General features: G+C 42.5%; 1 protein-coding gene across 4 annotated transcripts in view; it reads left to right on the top strand.

Moving 5' to 3' along the window:
• The window catches only part of amacr (alpha-methylacyl-CoA racemase), a 78,379-nt gene that overhangs the window by 41,536 nt on the left and 19,540 nt on the right, over positions 1–17,303 (top strand). For all 4 annotated transcript variants that reach the window (XM_048599708.1, XM_048599719.1, XM_048599712.1 and 1 more), the window contains one exon: positions 3,377–3,563. In XM_048599708.1, the coding sequence (XP_048455665.1) occupies positions 3,377–3,563 (187 nt within the window). The remainder of the gene's footprint in view (positions 1–3,376; positions 3,564–17,303) is intronic.

Raw genomic sequence — 17,303 nt, 5'->3', positions numbered from 1 at the left:
AAGCTTGAAAGTTCCGCTGGAGCCTTTTTGTACTCCTAACAGGGAAGGCAGCAATCGTTAGTGGCAATGTTACCAGGCTAGTAACCTACAGCACCACGTTGATGGTCTGAGGAAATGTGCATTCAAATCCCAGAATAAGCTTGAATTCAGTAAAAAGGCTGGAATAACCAAAAAAGACTGGTCTATTTTAACCATTGTCATTTGTTCACTGGTGGTAATGGCCTAGGTGATATTGTCATCAGCTGTCCAGAAACCTAGGTAAGGTTCTGGGGTACTAGGTTCAAATCCCACCATGCAAGGTCAACCTGTCTGGATTGCACTAGCTAGATGGATACAGAACTCATTTGGTTATAGAAAACAGATAGTAGCAGTGAAAGGGTGCTTTTCAGAATGGAGATCAGTAACTATTGCTGTTCTGCAGGGATCAGTGCTGGGACCTTTGTTGTTTGTAATATATATAAATGATCTGGAGGAAAATGTAGGTGATTATGATTAGTAGGTTTGCAGATGACACCAAACTTGGCGGAATTGCAGAAAGTGAGGAGGATTGGCAAAGGACACAGATTGCAGATTTGGGCATTTGGGGAAATAGCAGTTTAATAGCAGTTTTAGAGTAAAAGGAAGATCTATCAGAACGGAGATGAGGAGAAACTTCTTCAGCCAGAGTGGTGAATCTGTGGAATTCACAGAAGGCTGTGGAGGCCAGGTCATTGAGTACATTTAAGACTGAGATAGATAGGTTCTTGATTATCAAGAGGATCAAGAGTTACTGGGAGAAAGCGGGAGAATGGGGTTGAGGAATTTACCAGCCATGATTGAATGGCGGAGCAGACTCAATGGGCCGAATGGCCTAATTTGTGCTCCTATGTCTTATGGTCTTAATCTGGACAAATGCGAGGTGATGCAGTTTGGAAGATCAAATTCAGGTGTGAATTATACAATAAATGGCAGAGCCCTTAGGAGCATTGACAAACAGAGGGATCTAGGCAAACAGGTCCACAGATCCCTGAAAGTAGCAACCTAGTTGGATAAGGTGGTCAAGAAGGTATACAGCAGGGTGGGAACCACATGTGGCCAATAAGTAGCAGGTTGAAATAAGTATTAGGAATTGGCGCAGGCTTGGCGGGCTGAAGTGCTTGTTCCTGTGCTGTGTTGTATTGTATTGTATTGACTCAGAAAAACAGGCTTAAGACCATAAGATGCAGGAGCTGAAGTAGTCCAATCCGCCTGTCGGTTCTGCTCTACCAGTCAATAAAATACGGCTAATTCGATAAACAACTTTCATGCCTTTTCCCATAACCCTTAACTCCTTTACTGATTAAATATCAATTTACCTCAGCTCTGAAAATGCTTAATGACCCAGCCTTTACGGTAAAGAATTCCACAAATTCATGACCCCCAAAGTAGTGGTTCCTCCTCATCTCTGTTTTATTTAGGTGATGACTTATTCTAAGATTATGCCCGCTGGTCCTAGACTCTTCCACAAGGGGCAACACCAACTTCTGACCTCCAAATTTCCTGCATACCATTTCTTGCATTATCATACATAAAGAGCAAGAGGGTAACTAGAGAAAGGGTTGGCCCACTCGAGGACAAAGGAGGGAAGTTATGCGAGAAGTCAGAGAAAATGAGTGAGATTCTTAATGAGTACTTTGCGTCGGTATTTACTGAGGAGAGGGACATGATGGATGTTGAGGTTAGGGATAGATGTTTGATTACTCTAGGTCAAGTCAGCATAAGGAGGGGGAAAGTGTTGGTATTCTAAAAGGCATTAGGTGGACAAGTCCCCAGGTCCGGATGGGATCTATCCCAGGTTACTGAGGGAAGCGAGAGAGGAAATAGCTGGGGCCTTAACAGATATCTTTGCAGCACGGGTGAGATCCCGGAGGACTGGAGAATTGCTAATGTTGTCCCCTTGTTTAAGAAGTTTAGCAAGGATAATCCAGGTAATTATAGACCGGTGAGCCTGATGTCAGTGGTGGGGAAGCTGCCGGAGAAGATACTAAGGGATAGGATCTATTTATATTTGGAAGAAAATGGGCTTATTAGTGATACACAGCATGGTTTTGTGCAGGGAAGGTCATGTCTTACCAACTTGATAGAATTCTTTGAGGAAGTGACAAAGATGATAGATGAGGGAAGGGCTGTAGATGTCATATACATGGACTTCAGTAAGGCGTTTGATAAGGTTCCCCATGGTAGGCTGATGGAGAAAGTGAAGTCGCATGGGGTCCAGGGTGTGCTAGCTAGATGGATAGAGAACTGACTGGGCAACAGGAGACAGAGTTGTAGTGGAAGGGAGTTTCTCAAAATGGAGAACTGTGACCAGTGGTGTTCCACAGGGATCCGTGTTGGGACCACTGTTGTTTGTGATATACATAAATGATCTGGAGGAAAGTATAGATGGTCTGATTAGCAAGTTTGCAGATGACACTAAGATTGGTGGAGTAGCAGATAGTGAAGGGGACTGTCGGAGAATGCAGCAGAATATAGATAGATTGGAGAGTTGGGCGGATAAATGGCAGATGGAGTTCAATCCAGGGAAATGCGAGGTGATGCATTTTGGAAGATCCAATTCAAGAGCGAACTATACGGTAAATGGAAAAGCCCTGGGGAAAATTGATACACAGAGAGATCTGGGTGTTCAGGTCCATTGTACCCTGAAGGTGGCAACGCAGGTCGATAGAGTGGTCGAGAAGGCATATGGCATGCTTTCATTCATCGGACGGGGTATTGAGTACAAGAGTTGGCAGGTCATGTTACAGTTGTACAGGACTTTGGTTCGACCACATTTGGAATGCTGTGTACAGTTCTGGTCGCCACATTACCAAAAGGATGTGGATTCTTTGGAGAGGGTGCAGAGGAAGTTCACCCGGATGTAGCCCAGCTAGCTATGAAGAGAAGTTGAGTAGATTATTTACATTATTTACATTAGAAAGATGGAGGTTGAGGGGGGACCTGATTGAGGTCTACAAAAGCATGAGAGGTATAGACAGGGTGGATAGCAAAAAGCTTTTTCCCAGAGTGGGGGACTCAATTACTAGAGTTCACGATTTCCAGGTGAGAGGGGAAAAGTTTAAGGGAGATATGCGTGGAAAGTTCTTTACGCAGAGGGTGGTGGGTGCCTGGAATGAGTTGCCAGCGGAGGTGGTAGAGGCAGGCACCATAGTGTCATTTAAGATATATCTAGACAGAATGGGCAGAGAGCAGAGGGATACAGATCCTTGGAAAATAGGCGACAGGTTTAGATAGAGGATCTGGATCGGCGCAGGCTTGGAGGGCCGAAGGGCCTGTTCCTGTTCTGTAATTTTCTTTGTTCTTTGTTCTACCATATTTCAATTCTTCTATTTTTAAAAACCTGCCTGGTGTTTATCAGATCGAAGGAGCAGCTTACTGTGGCTCTTGGCTTTGGAAATCACAGCATTTGGGCATTTGGGATCATCAAAGAGGTGAAAATCTACTGGACACTGGAGCACCATTCTATGAAACCTACAAGACATCGGATGGAAAGTATGTGGCTGTGGGTGCATTGGAACCTCATTTTTATGAGCTACTGATAGAAGGCAAGTCTGTTTTTTTTCTTTATGACTACTCCATCTGTTGTTTGGAGGTAACAGGTATAAAACTTTGGACCACAGTTACCCAAGAGAATGCATCAACTATTCATTAGTAATTTTAGATGATTTGTTAAGGAACAACAGTTTAGCTTTGATAGATTAACGAAACAGACAAGTAAAGTATACAATCAACGATAATTGAGAGTGTTAGACTTGTAACAGAGAATGATTAAGACAGTGTGTTGATCTCAGCAAATTGTGAAGGCAGCATCCTGCTCTCCAGCTAGAATGTTAGGGAACTCTTTTTTTTTTGGGATCTTCTTCCATCTTTCTGATCCATCTTATTTAAAACAGGTATCTGCCTGACAAGTACTACCACCTGAAGAAGACCGAGCCCTAGATGAGGACTTATTAAAATACTTAATTTCTTGGGGCTGGGCATTTACCCTATGTCAATTATCTTTCTAAACATTGAATACAGAACAGGTATCTAAACTATTAGGATAGTCATCTCTCTATCTGTCCAACTCCTCGCTCAAGGTCAATTTTTTATGTCATGCTGAGGATAAAGTCCTGGCGATTTGGGTGGCACAGTGGTTAGCACTGCTGCTTCACAGCGCCAGGGACCTGGGTTCGATTCCAGCTTCGGGCGACTGTCTGTTGCGTGGGTTTCCTCCGGGTGCTCCAGTTTCCCCTCTCTGTCCAAAGATGTGCAGGTTAGGTGGATTGGCCATGCTAAATTGCCCATAGTGTTCAGGGATGTGTAGATTAGGTGGGTTATAGGGGGATGGGTCTGGGTGGGATGCTCTGAGGGTCAGTGTGGACTTGTTGGGCCGAAGGGCCTGTTTGTAGGCATTCTATGATATATTCTATGATATCTCTAAACACTTACTTAGATAAGGAAGAGCACGAGGCACCGTCCAGTCAATTTAGGAATGTCAACATAGAAGCCTAAACCAGGTGACCCTTGTATTTCATGCACTGTTCATAAGGCTTGTTTGTTTAGAAGTGGCCTTTCCAGAGAGAGAAAAACTGTTGCAGCAGCTTTATAAGATTTTATACTATACAGAAAGTACTGTTTTATTGAGGGCCTCAATTACTTACACAGATAAAAAGTGTCTTGCAATTACCTGTCATTAAATCCTAAGCTGCTGATTGCCTTTAAAAGTCTGCCATTGCTGCCAATCTACCAGCAGCTTTTGGAGCTAGATTTATTGCAACTCTGTATTGCTTTTGGAAGGAGTTTACATTGCCAGTTTTTTTGCTCAATCAAAAAAGATATGATTCTATGATGATTTGAATCAAGAAAAGGTTAATGCATGATCCAGATGAAAAATAGCAAAGAATTTAGATGACATACTCCAATTCTATTTAAGATGAGAGTGTACATCTGACCCATGTAATTCCTTTCTGCTCTCCCCACCCCGCAATCTGAGTGAATCCAATAATGAGGATTTATTATGAGAATAATGAGCACGTTGAAATTACTAACACTCAGACTAGGTGTGGTGATTAGTTTTGACCTATTTAAAGGGTACCTAGACACGTAGATGAGGGAGAAAGGGTTAAAAGGATATATTGACAATAAAGCTTTGATTTAAACAGAGCGGTAGGTCTTTTGTGGAGCATTAACACTGGCTGTAAATTCCCTGTAAACAAATTTCTTACCACTAGGTGGCACTGTAGACCTTCCTCATTTCCCCTGCATTGTTACTCCGCTTCCACCCGAACATAGTCTGTTTATCTACAGGGTCAGTCAGCTCAGTTGCTGGATTGCTGATTTGCTACGCAGAATGATGCCGAAACCGGTTGAGGTTACCATGAAGAGCTCTCCTTCTCCACCTGTACTGTCTTGCAAAGTGTGGTGACACTCAAGTTAAGCTACTATTTCTCTGTAATGAGCGAACAGCCCTGTGGCCCTGCAGAATTATGACACCTTAGTCTGTTTTTCTGCCTGTTGCATCTTTCAGAACACTAATTTAACATTTCTCTCTTTGTTTTTAAGTTTTAATAACTACTCATTGCAAATTTTAAATGTCCTTGCCTCATATTCTAATCCTTCTGAGGCCTGTTGTCCCAGTCATTTAATCCAGTTAGCATCATGGTCAGCATAAGGAAAGATGATCGCTGGAGGTCAGTCATCTCTGCTCTGGGATATGAGATGCATTTCTCTGCCAGTGCCCTATGCTCAGGCATCTTCAGTTGGTACATTAATGATATTTTCTGTTCTTGGCAGCAGAAATATCCCTTGATCAAAGGATGATATCGGTCAGAATTGAGAATTTCTGCCCTGTGTCTTCATAGACCATAAGATATAGGAGCAGAATTAGGTAATTCCGTCAGTTGAGTGCTCCACTGTTTGATTATGACTGATATGTTTTTCAATCCCATTCTCCTGTTTTCTCTCTGTAACCTTTGATCCCCTTCCTAATCAAGAACCTATCTATCTCTGTCTTAAGTACCTCAATTAATTGGCCTTCACAGCCTTCTGCAGCAATGAGTTCCACAGATTTGAAGCTCTCTGACTGAAGAAATTCCTCTTTATTTCAGTTCTAAACGTTCGTCCCTTCACCCTGAGGTTGTGTCCTTGGATTTTAAACTCTCCTACTAGTGAAAACATCATCTTCATGTCCAATCTATCCAGGCCTCTCAGTATTCTGTAAGTTTAAATAAGATCTCCCCCTCATCCTTCAAAACTCCATTGTGAACTGACTCAGCGTCCTCAACTGCTTTTCATATGACAAGCCCATCGTTCCCAGGATCATTCCTCTGGATACACCCCCACATCCACAGGCCAGAACATTTTTCCTTAGACGTGGGGCCCAGAACTGCTCACGGTATTCTAAATGCAGTTTGATTAGAGCCTTATACAGCCTCAGCAGTGCATCCCTACTCTTATATTCTTGTGCTCTCGAAATGAATGCTAACATTGCATTTACCTTCCTAACTGCTAACCGAACCTGTATGTTCTTCATGTGACTGAATAGGCCAATTCCTAACTTTCAGATCTTTGGGGTGAGATGGGGATCGAGAATGCTGAAATTACTTTGTTTCCTTGCCTCCACTGCTGCTGGTCTGCCTCTCCATTAAGGCATTTGGACTTGAAGCTTGATGGATAAGTTGTCACCATCTTAAATGATTGGGAGCAAACTCCTTCAGTGTTCAATGTCAATGTTACGATGCATTTCAAGGACAGCTTCAGACTGCCTTAGCATTTTCTTTGAATTTCCTTGAAATATTGGCCATAGGAGGAGATGTTTTTAATCATCCAGACATGGGCAGGCAATTGATTAGTGCAGTTATTGCTGCACTAGTAATTCAGAGAAATGGACTAATGTTCTGGACACCCAAACAAATCTGGAATTACAAGCCTAATGATGAACATGAAGCCATTGCCATTTATCAGAAAACAGATCTGGTAAACTAATGTCCTTCAGTGAAGGAAATCTGCTGTTACTTGGTCTGGTCTACATGTGACTCAAGATGCATACCAATTTGGCTGTCTCTAATTGCCCCCTGAAATTGCCCCGGTGAACCACTCAGTTGTATCAAGATATTGAAAATATCTCAAAGGAATGAAAGCAAATGGGCAATCTGGCATTATCATAGGCACTGGAAATGAGCAAACTCAGATCTGTCGAACTGGAAACGCCTCATTACTAACAACTATGAACCAGAGCCAAATCTGGGAGAGCTGTCTCATGACCTAGGTTAGCCTGGCCTAGCTACAGTGCCTACATTTTATGAGTTATTTTTCTTAATGGGATGTGGGCAGCAATGGCTGAACCAGTTTTTATTTTTTATTCCTTGTTGCCCTTGAGAAGGTGATGGTGAGCTGCCTTCTTGAACCACTGCAGCCCATTTAGCATAGGCACCTCCACAATGCCATTAAGGATGGAATTCCAGGATTTTGACCCAGCGACACCAAGGGCATGGTGATATATTTCCAAGTCAGGATGATGAGTGGCTTCGAGGGAGCTTGCAGGTGTTCCCATATATCTGCTGTCCTTACCCTTCTAGATGAAAGTGGTCATGTGTTTCGAAGATGCTGTTGGTAAAGTTCTAGATTATCAATCTAGCTTACACTCAGGGACACACTCTGGTTAGCACAGGGGCACACTCTGGTTAGCACAACACTGACATGTCTGCAGTCAGTGAAGGAAGTTGTGCCCAGGTCACTTAACTTGAAGGACTGCTCGAGACCATGCATCTGTTTAGCCCCACATGGAAGACATACCCCTGTATTCTGTGTTAAAAGAAATAGTAAACCTGCACAGACGGACATAGGAACATCAGTGAACTGAAGTGAAATATGTTGACGTCTTTCTACATTCTCACTATTGTGACGGCTGCAGCTTCAAAGTGCCTGACTGCCCAATTCCTGCCTTTGAGACACAGGTCTAGTAGAGCACTTAGTCGCTACTTGGCTATATGCCTGGGCTATCGCTTTAGCCATGGGTAGTCAATGGCAAGGTGAGGAAAGTCAAGGGGCCTTAATCTCATTCCAATTGCCCCTTCATCTCAAGGATACAGGATGGTGCCAGCAGACATAAGAAGGAGGAACAATGGACAGCTACCTCAGCAGCAAATTCTTAGGACTCTTCAAAGATGCCCTGCCCTCCACCTCCCCTCCTACCTTTGATCCCAAGGCCAACAGCAAGTCAAGCCAAGGAAAGTAGGAAACTCAAAAAAATTAAAAGCTGTCAAGGGATGCCTGCCCAAGTCTTCAGAATTCTGGGATGTAATAATGCACAGCAAGCTCCTGCACCCCAGCTGCAGAAGTCAGGCCTTCACCTATTTGTATTGGGAGGGAGAAGAAGGAAAGATCCTTCTGCGGGCAGTTGTGTGGCACAGCTGTTCAAGTGTTGTATAAAGTCAGCAATATTGTCAATATTTATTTATTTTTACTGTTAACCATACCTGCTGTAGTCTTATTGTCAAATAGTACCAGCTTCATGAGTGGAAGTAGGCTAGCCAAGATCATGAGGGTATTGGATAGAGTAGATAGGGAGAAGCTTTACCAGCTTGTAAAAAATAGTGAATGAGAGGGCATAGATTTAAAGTGAGGTGCAAATGAAATAAGGGTGACCCGATTTATTTTTATCCACAGCAAATAATTAATGTATGGAATGTACTGCTTTGAAATGTAGTGGAGGCAGGCTCAATTGAGGCATTCAAGATGCTTTAGATGATATTTGAATAGGAATGGAGTTTAGGGAAGAGGCTGGAACTTGGCAGTAGGTAATAGAACTGGCATAGGCACAATGTTCTGAATGGCTGCCTCCTGCAATGTGAAGTGAAACACTGCGGAACATCTTCCACCTAAAAATGGATGTGCTATATTGTGATCACCAAGCCTTGCTACCTTGCTGTTTCATAATCAATAAGCAGCTGACTGTAGTTATCCTTGTCTGTGAGGAAATCATAAGTCATAGATTGCAACCAAAGTGCTACAGATGACCCTCAGGCTCTGAGGTTAAAAGTAAATTGCAGTGGAGGAACCAAGACCTGAGATACCAAAATGGTGCATCCTTCACAGCTACCTTATGGGAAAGATGACAGAGTCTGCGATGCATCCACATATTTCAGGAGGAATGTTTTATCGTATGACTGTACTTCTCCAAATAACACTGTAACATTTAAGACTGTGAGTTGACCAATGGACAACTTAGCAGGCTGGTATAAATTGACAAGATGGCTCAGGACATCCTCAGTGATCTTCAGCTCTGCTGTTCAGTCATTCTCCATGAAGTCTGTGGATATGATTCCAGAAATGCCAGGTCATATGTGGCAGTCAGTGACAGCTGCTGTTTGTACTGGAGCTGGAGAAGATGTTCCCTGTGTTGCCTTCTACATCTTTGTCTTTGGAGTAGCAGCACTAACAAAAGTCTCCTCAAAAGTCTGCCTCAAAAGCCATGTCCTAATGGTATTATGATTGAGAGTGCCTTGTTCCATTGAGGCTTGTTTATCTCAGATAACAAAGTGGCAGTTAGTTAAAGCATTCCTCATGATTACTTCATCAGTACAGTTCAGAATTGGATGCTGTGACACATGTTGATTTCCAGACAAACTCTGAATTGAAGGCAGATGAATACTTCATTAGAATAAGCATGATTTTTGTTTTCCTTGTTGTGGGATGTGAGCATCACTAGCTAGGGCAATTGACCTTCAAGTGTGTGGCTTGCAATATTATTTCAGTCAAGAGTGAAAAGCTAACCATACTGCTGATAGCAAGAAGTCAGTGCCTGAGCCATCATTTATTGCCTATGCCGAGCTGCCTGAAGGTAGTGGTGAAGTGCCTTCTTGAACCATTACCTTATCTCTTCCATCCACTCCAGATATTTCCCAGTTACCACCTCTGCTATCAGTCTCAGTCACTTTATTTCCCAAGGCTTGGATCTTTAATCTGGTTCATCTCCATGTCCTTGTCATCATTAAACGTGTTCAACAATTGTTTTTTATTAAAGTGTTTATACTATTCTGATTAAGTAACCTGAGGAGATTCTGATTACATTTGCACTATCATGATTACCACCCATTTCCATCTCTGTAATATTTGCCTCTCTTCATCTGCTGAAAATCTCATTAATATATCAGTTACCTCTACATTTGACTATTCCAGTGCACTTCTAGCCAATCTCTCTCATTCTATCCTCATCCAATCTGAGGTCATCCAAACCTCTCCATATTATAATTTACAACAAGATCTGTTCACTCTCATTCTTATGCTCAGCTACTTGTATTAGTTTCTGATATGGCAATGCTATGATCTAAAATTCTCTGTGTTTTCACATCTTTTCACATCATACTGGGGAGGTGATGGCCTAGTGGTATTATTGCTGGACTGTTAATCCAGAGACCCAGATAGCTTTGAATCCCGCCACAGCAGATGGTGGAATTGGAATTCAATAAATATTGGAATTAAGAATCTAATGATGACCATGAATCCATTGTCGATTGTTGGAAAAACCCATCTGGTTCACTAATGTCCTTTAGGGAAGGAAACTGCATTCCTTTCCTGGTCTGGCCTATGTGTAATTCCAGACCCACGGCCTTCTGGGCAATTAGGGATGGGCAATAAATGCTGCCTAACCAGCAACGTCTTTATCCTGTGAATGAATAAAGAAAAAGAAATCTTTCCATGACATTACCTCACCCCACCTCAAATCTTTGTAACTTATGTTCTCTCTCATTTTTCCTGCTGCTATGCAGACCTCTGAAGCCGTTGTACTAAATTCCATCATGTCCATGCATGGCAGTGACTTCCAGAATTGGAAGTTAGTGTATCCACATGGCCGATTGTGACCCTTTGAGTGGCTGCATGATTGCGCAGCTTCAAGGAAGCATTGCCTGCAACCCTAAATCTTAGTGAGCTACCTGAATCCCTCCAGTTCTGGGCTTTGTCAAATTTTATTTGATCATACTCCTGTGACATCTTGGCATGTTATCTTACTAAAAAGATGCTATACAAATGCAACTGAGATAACAAGGTGTAGAGCTGGATGAACACAGCAGGCCAAGCAGCATCAGAGGAGCAGGAAGGCTGACGTTTCGGGCCTAGACCTTCTTTCACTAGAATTTGATATGAAGTGAACACATTACTGATCCTAAGTCATCAAGGTATAATCAATTATGTTTTGTCTTCAAATTTTTTGAAAGCTGTTTCAACTTAATTGAAGTGACAGCTTCAGTTCAGCTGAGTGGTTTGCATTGATGTTATATTTTCTGATCTCTATCAAAAAGCTAATCTTTTTACCTCACTACATGAGAAATCCAGCAATGTGTAAGAGATACAGATGTTTTACAATTTATCTCCTCCTTTGAGGAGATAGCTGGGTTAATCCAATAGGCTACCTTGATCTCTCAGTTTCAATAATGTATTTAATTATTGAATATCTAATGCTTTAAATGTCCTAAGTAGTTGCAGAAATACTTGTAGGAATTAAGATTCAGATGACTTATCAGATTGGTGAGTCATCAAGCTTCTGCCTAGATTTCTGTTGATCATTTTAGAGCAATCAATGTTGTTACTAGTCTTCATCCTTTCCAGCATTCGTCAATACTTGATGATTTTGGAATCATGACACCAAGAAGCATGGTATTGACTGACATGCTTATTACAGTGCTTTAGAAATGTACTTTTTTTAAATTTACAAATCTAGCAAGTTTCTGCATTAAAAACCACTTATTTGTATAGTAGCTCTGTTTTGTGGTTCATTTAAGAAACAGGTACATGGATGGGATACGTATGGAGGGTTATGGACCAAATGCAGGCAAATGGGACTAGATTAATTGTGAGAACTGGGTGGCATGGACAAGTTGGGCTGAAGGGCCTGTTTCCATGCTGAAGACCTCTGATTCTAAGTTCTTATATCTAATTATCTTCTTAATGTGGATGCTAGCTTTTTGTGATTCGTGGACGAGAATTCCAAAATCCCTCCAAGAAGTCTTCATTCTTCTCACTGACACCTATCCCACTCGCCTGCCACATCATTGTCAACCATGCTATCAGCCATCAGAGCTCTGACTTCTGTATTTGCTTACTTAAACCTCTCTACCTCTCTCTGCCTTTTTAGACTCTCTGAAATTTACCTTATTAACCAAGACTGACCTAATATTCCTTGTCTGTGATGCACCTTGAGATGCTACACAAATGCAATCTTTTGTAATGAAAATCCAAATATTAAATACAAAATCTACCTATAATACATTTGTGATCCTGAAATAACAAACCCAATGCTTCGTATGCAAAAAAAAAGAAGCTTTTTTTCTTTATTCATTAACGGGATGAGGGTGTCGCTGGCCAGGCAGCATTTATTGCCCATCACTAATTGCCCAGAGGGCAGTTCAATTGCTCTGGGCCTGGAGTCACATATAGGCCAGACCAGGTAAGGCTGACAGTTTCCTTCCCTAAAAGACATTATTGAAACAGATGGGTTTTTATGACAATCAACAATGGATTCATGGTCATCATTAGATTCTTAATTCCAGATATTTATTGAAATCAAATTCCACCATCTGCCATGGCGGATTCAAACTCAGGACCCCAGAACATTATCTGACCCACTGGATTAACAATCCAGCGATAATACCACTAGTCCATTGCCTCCCCTTAGTTATGTAGTCAAATTCTAAATCCCCTCTTTATTTTGTCCCTCATCCTGTTCCAGGACAATAGCTTTCAGATTTATTGTGTTCTTCCTGGTTTAGTTAGCTTCTTTTGTATTTTTTTGTACAACCTTGCTTTATCAATCGCTATCCATTTCACTACTTCATCAACTTTTTTCACTCTGTCACCAATTCAAGGCTTGACAATTGTCGTGACCTGTCTGAAAGGGCTGCTGGGAAGTGAGTGCAGGAATGATGGGGAGGTCCATGAGAGCAGAGGGCTGTATATTAGAATGGGAGTGCAGCTGTTATAACTCAGTCAGTGTTCCATGACAACCTCTACTGCCTCAGAGGCCACAACTCCACTTACTGCCCCCATACTTTGTACTTAAGATTCTGTACCTAGGTGCCTTTGTACCTAAGATGGCTCCATAAGTGGGCGATTATGAACTTTTCACTGTACTCCTGTGAGTACATGTGACAGTGAAGCAAGTTCAGTTCAAACTTTGAGAAGTCCTGGCAATTCCATTGTTTCTCCCAAGGTGCCCCAAAGTTCGCAAACTGGATGCTCTTTCAGTTTCTTTAAATTTCCCAAATTTCAAAGCTCTATTTGGCAAGGTATGATAACCGCAGTTAATCACTAGAGGGTCAAAATTATAACTGAAATAAAGGAAAGTTAACAGTTACAATGTTCTGAAGTTTTCTCATCAACTAATATATTTTCTTGTCATGAAGATTGGCAGACCTCAACAAATCTGATATTAATTTTAAAGCGGCAAAGTCCAGTATTTCAGATGTGTAATCTGAATTATATCAGTATATTTCCGTGGTTTCAACTGTTTCTATTAACATGTTAATAAGGGTGCAATTTAGGAAATTATGGTTTATAAAAAAGTACAATTAGTTGTACAATTTGAGCACTTCAGCATGAATGTTGGTAGCAGGTAAAACAAAATGTAGGCAGTGCCACATCATACCAATGTTTTATAAACAATTTTCATGAATATTCCCAGGAATGCCTCTGCCTAATTATATTCATTTAAAATATTAACTGCTCGGTACAAAAGGTATTGATTTATTCATAGGCAAAGAATGAATCAACTTTCTGTGCTTGGTCAAGGTATCAGCATTAGAAATGAAATCCCTTCAACAGTAAACCAAACAGCTGCCGAGTCTATTGAGAACACATGATGCTCAATGGCCTTCTGACCCAGCAGGCACAGGTTCAAATGTGCCCTGCTGTAAGGTGTCATAACACCTCTGAACAGGTTAATTAGAAAATGTGCTATTTTGTTAAATTCCAAACTCTGAAACAATGGGGTGAGGAGATGTTGACAAGGAATCACCATCTACTTCGCACACCCAAGAGTCATGCAATTTGGAGCCAGAAAGCAGGATGTAAGAACTCAGGATCATTTGTCCAAGGTATTTACTGACGAGCAGAGTCAGATGACTGGAAGTTTGCCATGATAGGCAAGGTTACTGAAAACATAGAAACTAGCTGAATGTCCAAGATGAGATACAAGAAGTAAAGATCATGGATTGGCAATGGGGCAAGAAAATGGGCAACGAGAAAAGTCAGCACTGGTACTGGTTAGGGGGAAACGTTTAGGAGGAACAGGTCACATACAATAGAGAGGATTTTTAGCAGATATCCTGATAGGAGAAGTCCTGGGTGAACTCAACATGAGTAACTAGTGCAGTAACTAATGGGGTGCCGCAGGGATTTGTGGCGGGACCCCAGCTATTCACAATATATATTAATGATTTAGATGAGGGAACAAAATGCATCATCTCCAAGTTTGCAGATGTTACCAAGCTGGGCGGGAGGGTGAACCATCATGAGGATGCAGAGGTCCTTCAGCATGATCTCGACAGGTTGGGTGAGTGGGCAAATCAATGGCAGATGCTGTATAATTTGGATAAATGTGAGGTTATTCACTTTGGAAGCAAAAAAAGGGCAGATTACTACCTGAATGGCTGTAAATTGGGAGAGGGGAGTGTGCAGTGCGACCTGGCATCCTTGTGCACCAGTCGCTGAAGGTAAGCATACAGGTGCAGCAGGTAGTAAAGAAGGCAAATGGTATGTTGGCCTTCATTGCGAGGGGTTTGGAGTACAGGAGCAGGAATGTGTTGTTGCAGTTATACAGGGCCTTGGTGAGACCACACCTGGAATATTGCATGCCATTTTGGTACCCTTTTAAGAGGAAGGATGCTCTTGCTCTGGAGGGAGTGCAGCAAAGGTTTACCAGGCTGATTCCGGGATGGTGGGTCTGACATATGACACACTTCTCACTGCATTTTAATTTGAATGTACATGCCAATAAAGGATATTCAGTTCAAAAATGTAGCATCTGTAATGGAGAGCTTTCTTGGACAACGGACGAAGGTCTTATGATTGGAAGGTAGGATTATGAGAAAAGGTAAACAAAGAAATCTACAGAACTGGAAGAATTTGGAATTAGCCTGAAACTTAAGCAAGGAGTCAGGAGGGCTAAAAGGGGTCATGAAAAGTCACTGGCCAACAGGATTAAGGAAAATCCCAAGGCTTTTTATACATATATAAAGAGCAAGAGGGTAGCCAGGCGGAGGTTTGGCCCACTCAAGAACAGGGAAGGGAATTTCTGTGTGGAGCCAGAGGAAATGGGCGAGGTGTTAAATGAGTACTTTGCGTCAGTATTCACCATAGGGAAGGACTTGGTGGATGATGAGCCTGGGGAAGAGTGTGTAGATAGTTTGGGTCATGTTGAGATCAAAAGGGAGGAGGTATTGGAGATCTTGAAAAACATTAAGGTAGACAAGTCCCCAGGGCCTGATGGGATATACCCCAGAATACTGAGAGAGGCAAGGGAGGAAATTGCTGGGGCCTTGAGGAAAATCTTTGGATCCTCACTGGCTACAGGGGAGGTCCCAGAGGATTGGAGAATAGCCAATGTTGTTCCTTTGTTTAAGAAAGGTGGCAGGGATAATCCAGCTAATTACAGGCCAGTGAGCCTTATGTCAGTGGTAGGGAAATTGTTGGAGAGGATTCTTCGAGAAAGGATTTACTCCCACCTGAAAATCAATGGACGTATTAGCGAGAGGCAACATGGTTTTGTGAAGGGGAGGTCATGCCTCACTAACTTGGTTGAGTTTTTTGAGGAAGTGACAAAGATGACCGATGAGGGTAGGGCAGTGGATGGTGTCTACATGGACTTCAGTAAAGCCTTTGACCAGGTCCTTCATGGCAGGCTGTCACATGGGGTCAGAGGTGAGCTTGCAAGATGGATTAAAAAAAACTGGCTCAGTCATAGTAGACAGAGGGTAGTAGTGGAAGGATGCGTTTCTGAATGGAGGGCCATGCCTAATGGCGTTCCTCAGGGATCAATGTTGGGACCTTCGCTGTTTGTAATATATATAAATGATTTTGGAGGAGAATGTAACTGGTCTGATTAGTAAGTTTGCCAATGACACAAAGGTTGATAGAATTGCGGATAGCGATGAGGACCGTCAAAGGATACAGCTGCATATAGATCAGTTGGTGACTTGGGCAGAGAGATGGCAGATGGAATTTTATCCAGAAAAATGTGAAGTAATGCATTTTGGAAGGTCTAATCTAGATGGAAAATATACAGTAAATGGCAGAACCCTTAAGCATACCGATAGGCAGAGGGATCTGGGTGTACAGGTACACAGGTCACTGAAAGTGGCAACGCAGGTGGAAAAGGTAGTCAACAAGGCATATGGCATGCTTGCCTTCATCGGCCGGGGCATTGAGTTTAAAAATTGGCAGGTAATGTTGCAGTTTTATAGAGCCTTAGTGAGGCCGCATTTGGAATATTGTGTTTAATTCTGGTCGCCACACTACCAGAGGATGTGGTGGCTTTGGAGAGGACAGAAAAGATTTATCAGGATTTTGTCTGGTCTGGAGGGCATTAGCTATGAGGAGAGGTTGGAGAAATTTGGGTTGTTCTCACTGGAACGACGGAGGTTGAGGGGTGACCTGATAAAGGGACATGGACAGACTGGACAGTCAGAAGCTTTTTCCCAGGGTGGAAGAATCAATTACCAGGCGCCATGGGTTTAAGGTGCGAGGGGGAAGGTTTAAAGGTGATGTACGAGGCAGGTTTTTTACACAGAGGGTGGTGGGTGCCTGGAACTGGCTGCCAGGTGAGGTGGTGGAAGCAGATACTACAGTGACTTTTAAAGGGCGTCTTGACAAATACATGAATAGGGTGGGAATAGAGGGATATGGTCCCTGGAAGGGTAGGGGGTTTTAGTTGTGATGGGGAGCATGTTGGTGCAGGCTTGGAGGGCCGAAGGACCTGTTCCTGTACTGTAATTTTCTTTGTAGACATTGTCACGGTTGGGGCCAAATTGGGAAGGCCTGAATGTGGACTGTAGTCCATTGGGGATGATCTGGTTCCGTAGGCAGGTACTAAGAAAGGTGATGTGGCTGTAGTTACCTGGTTTGCTTCAGGACGTGGTCGAGCAGTTTCAAGGCCGAAGAGATTACGAGAGAGTTGCAGTGGGAGAGAGATCTACTGAGGTTTTTCCGGAGGGAGGAGGGTAACTTCTTCAGGGTAGGCATCCTTAGAAGAGGCTTCGCAGTGGGGTTAAAATTGTTTCAGAGATAGTAGGAACTGCAGATGCTGGAGA

The sequence above is a fragment of the Rhincodon typus genome, chromosome 1, assembly GCF_021869965.1.
Source record: "Rhincodon typus isolate 14 chromosome 1, sRhiTyp1.1, whole genome shotgun sequence".
Taxonomy (NCBI): domain Eukaryota; kingdom Metazoa; phylum Chordata; class Chondrichthyes; order Orectolobiformes; family Rhincodontidae; genus Rhincodon; species Rhincodon typus.
The sequence above is the reverse complement of the archived record's forward strand: the minus strand, read 5'-3'. Positions and strand labels throughout refer to the sequence as shown.